Genomic DNA, 4,470 nt, shown 5'->3' with positions numbered 1-4,470 from the left:
GCCCCATATGATCGGAAGGCAGTTTCTGATTAACTTAACCTTTGATCACCTCTAATCAAAAATATAATCTATTCAATAGTATACGGATATAATTTCCAACAATTCATTTTCCCTATCGCTTGAAGATGATTAGCTCTGGAGAAGTCGAGGTTGCGCGTGCAGTTAACGACAGAGCAGGAGAACGAATGGAGTGAACGGATAATGCGCATGCGCTTCCGCGCCAAACGGCTGGTTCGGTGGAGCTTTCGCTGGCCGACCGCCGCCATTTTGTGAAGCGCTGAGGCAGCGCTGGCGGAGGAGGAGGTGGTGGCGGCGGTGATAGGAAGGGTTTGGAGCATTGTTGAGTTTAAAGGGAGGGAAAAGAGAGAAAAAGTGGGATTTTTAGTTTGTCAGGGCCAGCTCTGCACGCACTTGAACGACATTTACCCGCGTTAATTAATTTGTGTGGTGGTTTTTAAATCAATATTTTTATTTAAAAATCATACAATGTCTGGCGAAGGAAATGCGGAGCAGGTAGGCCGGATTCAGTTGAAGTTGTCGGCGCGGGGGGATGGTGGAGGGTCGCTGAAAGGGGAGATGGAAACTGAAGTATCGGGTTGTAATAGCAGTTAGTTGTGTTTTACCTTTCGAAAAAGTGTTTTTTGTCTACAACACTACCCCCCTCCGCTGGGTTCCGTTTTATGTCTTGTGCTGCTGAGTGAGGTTAAGATGGCGGACCAGGACCTGCATTTTCTTTTCAAAAACTGGAAGGAAAACTGCATAACTTGTCAACCTTCACAACCCTTAATGCCCAGTCTCCTTCCCTTAGCTATGATAACGCCCAGTAATTAATATTTAGGCCGAGATTTTGCGAATTATTTTTAAACCATGCCGCTAAAACACTGCAAGATTAACCCCTTTTTGGAGCCGCACGTGAAAAATGTATTTCGCTCTCTGTTACGATAAAAATTTCTTCCGGAGTATCTTGTTTTCTTTTTCCCTATTACGTTCGTGAATTTCCTTTCCTTCAAGATGCCTTGCTTTGGCACCCGTTTTGGTAACTAATTTTTCTATTTGAAATTCCACCTTTTTTTACGTTATGAGCGGTATGTTTATTCAACACGTGGAGCTATTCAAGAGGCTGAGCTGAAATCACCTGACAAGTTTCAGTTGCCATCCCAGACTCTCTTTGTTGTAAATTCGTATGGCAAATTTCCATTTTCAATGAAATTGACACATGGCGTTAAGGAAACACAGTTCCTAGTCTGTTTCCTGTGGTTTGTACTTGGAGCCAGTTAATGTAGCACATTCAGGTTAGGTGGACATGCGGTCATTGTTCTTTTATAAACCTACAGTATCTTGGTGTGTCTTAACTTAAGCTATTTCTAATAGTATTAATGAAAGGCAGCAAGTTGTGATCTGCAATAATAATAACAACAACAAAGTTTGGCTAATGTGTAAATCACTACCATTGTAGAATCCCTACATTGTGGAAACAGGCCCTTTGGCCCAACAAGTCCACACCAACCCTCAGAGCATCCCATTCAATCTACACGTCCCTGAACAGTATGGGCAATTTAGCCTGGCCAGTCCACCTAGCCTGCACATCATTGGACTGTGGGAGGAAACCCAGAAGAAATCCACGCAGACACGAGAATGTGCAAACTCCACACAGACAGTCGTCTGAGAGTGGAATCGAACCCGGATACCTGGCGTTGTGAGGCAGTAGTGCTAACCACTGAGCCACCGTGTAGGCAGAAGTGAGTTAATTCTTTTAGGAAAAGCTAACACCACAAGGAAGTACCCAGAAAAGAAAATAGGAGCAAGAGTAGGTCATTGAGCTCCTTGAGCTTGCTCTGTATAGTAACCATAGAGATCCACAGAACAGGAAAAGACCCTTCTGCCCATTGTGGCTGTTCCAATACAAAATAAAAACCGAAAGAACTGTGGATGCTATAAATCAGGAACAAAAACAGAAGTTGCTGGAAAAGCTCAGCAGGTCTGGCAGCATCTGTGAAGAAAAAAAATCAGTTAACATTTCGGGTCCGGTGACCCTTAGAACAGTGATGGCTAATGATCCAACACAGTACTCTGTAAAGAGTTATCTAGACTTGAACCATTAGTTTGCTGTCTCCACGGATGCTGCCTGACCTGCTGTGATCTCCAGCATTTGTTTTTTTCAGTACTCTGTTCCTGCATACTCCCCGTTTACACACTAAGTGAAAGGATACTTGAAAGTGTAGAAGAAAATAAAGTATTGGAGTCTGCACAGGTCCCTGACAGATAAGGTGGTCAAGGACGCATATGGGGTACTTGCCTTTATAAACTAGGGCATCAAGCATAAACTGGGAGATTATGCTTCAACTGTATAACTCTAGTTAGACTACAGTTGGATGTAGTTCTGGACTACAATGTTGGAAAGATGGTAAGAACTTCCGATGCTGGAGTCTGAGATAATAGTATGGAGCTGGAGGGACACAGCAGGCCAGGCAGCATCAGAGGAGCAGGAAAGCTGACGTTTCGGGTTGGGACCCTTCAGAAATGGGGGAGGGGAAGGGGGCTCTGAAATAAATAGAGGTGGAGGGGTTGGGCTGGGGAAGGTAGGTGGGATGGTGATAGGTGAGTGCAGGTAGGCAGTGGTGGGGATTGGTCAGTGAGGTGGGAGGAGCAGATAGGTGGGAGACAAGATGGACAGGTTGCCTCAGGTCAAGGAGGCAGGGATAAGAGGGAGAGTTGGTCTTGGGATGAGGCCGGGGGTGGGGAGATTTTGAAGCCAGTAAAGTCCATATTCAGACCATTGGGTGGTAGGCTCCCAAGGCGGAATATGAGGTGCTGCTCCTCCAGTTTCCAGGTGGCGTCGTTGTGACGCTGTAGGAAGGCCAGGATGGACATGTCATCCAGGGAGTGGGAGGAGGAGTTGAAGTGGTTCGCGACTAGAACGTATTGTCGTTTGTCACGCTCGGTTCGCGACAGACAACACCTTCCAGTCGCGAACCACTTCAACTCCTCCTCCCACTCCCTGGACAACCTGCCCATCCTGGGCAGGCTCTAGTGTCACAACGATGCCACCCGGAAACTGGAGGAGCAGCACCTCATATTCCGCCTTGGGAGCCTACAACCCAATGGTCTGAATATGGACTTTACTGGCTTCAAAATCTCCCCACCCCCGCCCTCATCCCATGACCAACCCTCCCTCTTATCCCCGTCTCTCACCTATCTGCTCCTCCCACCTCACTGACCAATCCCCACCACTGCCTACCTGCACTCACCTATCACCATCCCACCTACCTTCCCCACCCGAGCCCCCTTCCCCTCCCCCATTTCTGAAGAAGGGTCCTGATCCGAAACGTCAGCTTTTCTGCTCCTCTGATGCTGCCTGGCCTGCTGTGTTCCTCCAGCTCCAAACTGTTGGAAAGTTGTTGTTGTGATGGAGAGGATACAGAGGAGGATATCAAAGTTGTTACTCAGATTGCAGAATTTTGGAGAGATCTAATTAAAGCATGTCAAATTGAGGGGTTTAAACAGCGCCTAGGAAGGTCCTCTTCCATTTAGTTGAGGTGTCCAGAAACAGTGTATAGATTTGAGTTAATGGGTGGATTTACAGAGCATTCAAGGAGAAATTCTTCTTTGGAATCTGGAACCTGAGAGGGTAGTAGAGGAAGAAATCCTCAACATTAAAAAGTTCTTGGTTGTAATCTAGGATATAAGCTAGAAAGTAGGGCTGGGTGGGTGGCTACTTGTTAGCCACTATTATGCAGAATCTCTCCGTTATTTTTCTCTTTAAGCAATTTTCCTTTTCCATGAGAACACCACAATTCTGGTTGAATATCTTAGTATCAACCATCATTTTGGATTTGGCAGCTAGATGTTTCCTGTTTCTAACCACCACCATTTATGGGGACCAAGAAACTCCTACTTTCACTGCCTGTTATTTGTATTTTGGAAGGATTTAAAAGCTGACAGTTAAACTGTTTGGCCACGTTACTGATCTATTATCAGTAGCCATTAAGACTGAGTGTACTTGAAACCAGAGCCTTTGGCTCAAAGGCAAGGAAGCTACCGCTATGCTACAAGATCTCCTGAATGGCATGTAGACTTCTATGATTCTTGAATTAAATTTGCAATAGTTTGATTGGATTTCCATTTACCTGTATATGTAAATTATCACAAGTGCAATAAACATGAAATGAAGCCAGGTAAGAGAGATTATTAGGAAGGATGACTGAAAACTTTGGTCTGATGAGTTAAGGCATTTTTGTTGGAGTCGAAGAATAACTCTTCTATTGGGGCAGTCATAAGATAAAAGATTGCATTCAGAAGAAGGAGGTTCATGGCAGTATGAATGCTTGATGAGGTTAGAAAGGCCGTGAAGGAATTTAAGTATAATATCTTACTTGATATAACAAGGTGTAGAGCTGGATGAACACAGCAGGCCAAGCAGACCAAGCTGCTTGGCCTGCTGTGTTCATCCAGCTCTACACCTTGTTATAT

The 4,470-nt window shown here is 45.2% G+C and overlaps 1 protein-coding gene across 2 annotated transcripts in view; it reads left to right on the top strand.

The window, feature by feature from the left end:
- Nucleotides 1-225: 225 nt before the first annotated feature.
- cstf3 (cleavage stimulation factor, 3' pre-RNA, subunit 3) overlaps nucleotides 226-4,470 on the top strand; it is a 106,102-nt gene continuing 101,857 nt past the window's right edge. Inside the window, exon 1 of one of the 2 annotated variants that reach the window (XM_048606830.1) lies at nucleotides 226-513. In XM_048606830.1, the coding sequence (XP_048462787.1) occupies nucleotides 487-513 (27 nt within the window). In that variant the 5' untranslated portion in view covers nucleotides 226-486. The remainder of the gene's footprint in view (nucleotides 514-4,470) is intronic. The other variant, XM_048606829.1, reaches the window with a different exon arrangement.

Source organism: Rhincodon typus, chromosome 17, assembly GCF_021869965.1.
Source record: "Rhincodon typus isolate 14 chromosome 17, sRhiTyp1.1, whole genome shotgun sequence".
Lineage (NCBI taxonomy): Eukaryota > Metazoa > Chordata > Chondrichthyes > Orectolobiformes > Rhincodontidae > Rhincodon > Rhincodon typus.
This window is presented reverse-complemented; position numbering and strand designations above follow the sequence as displayed.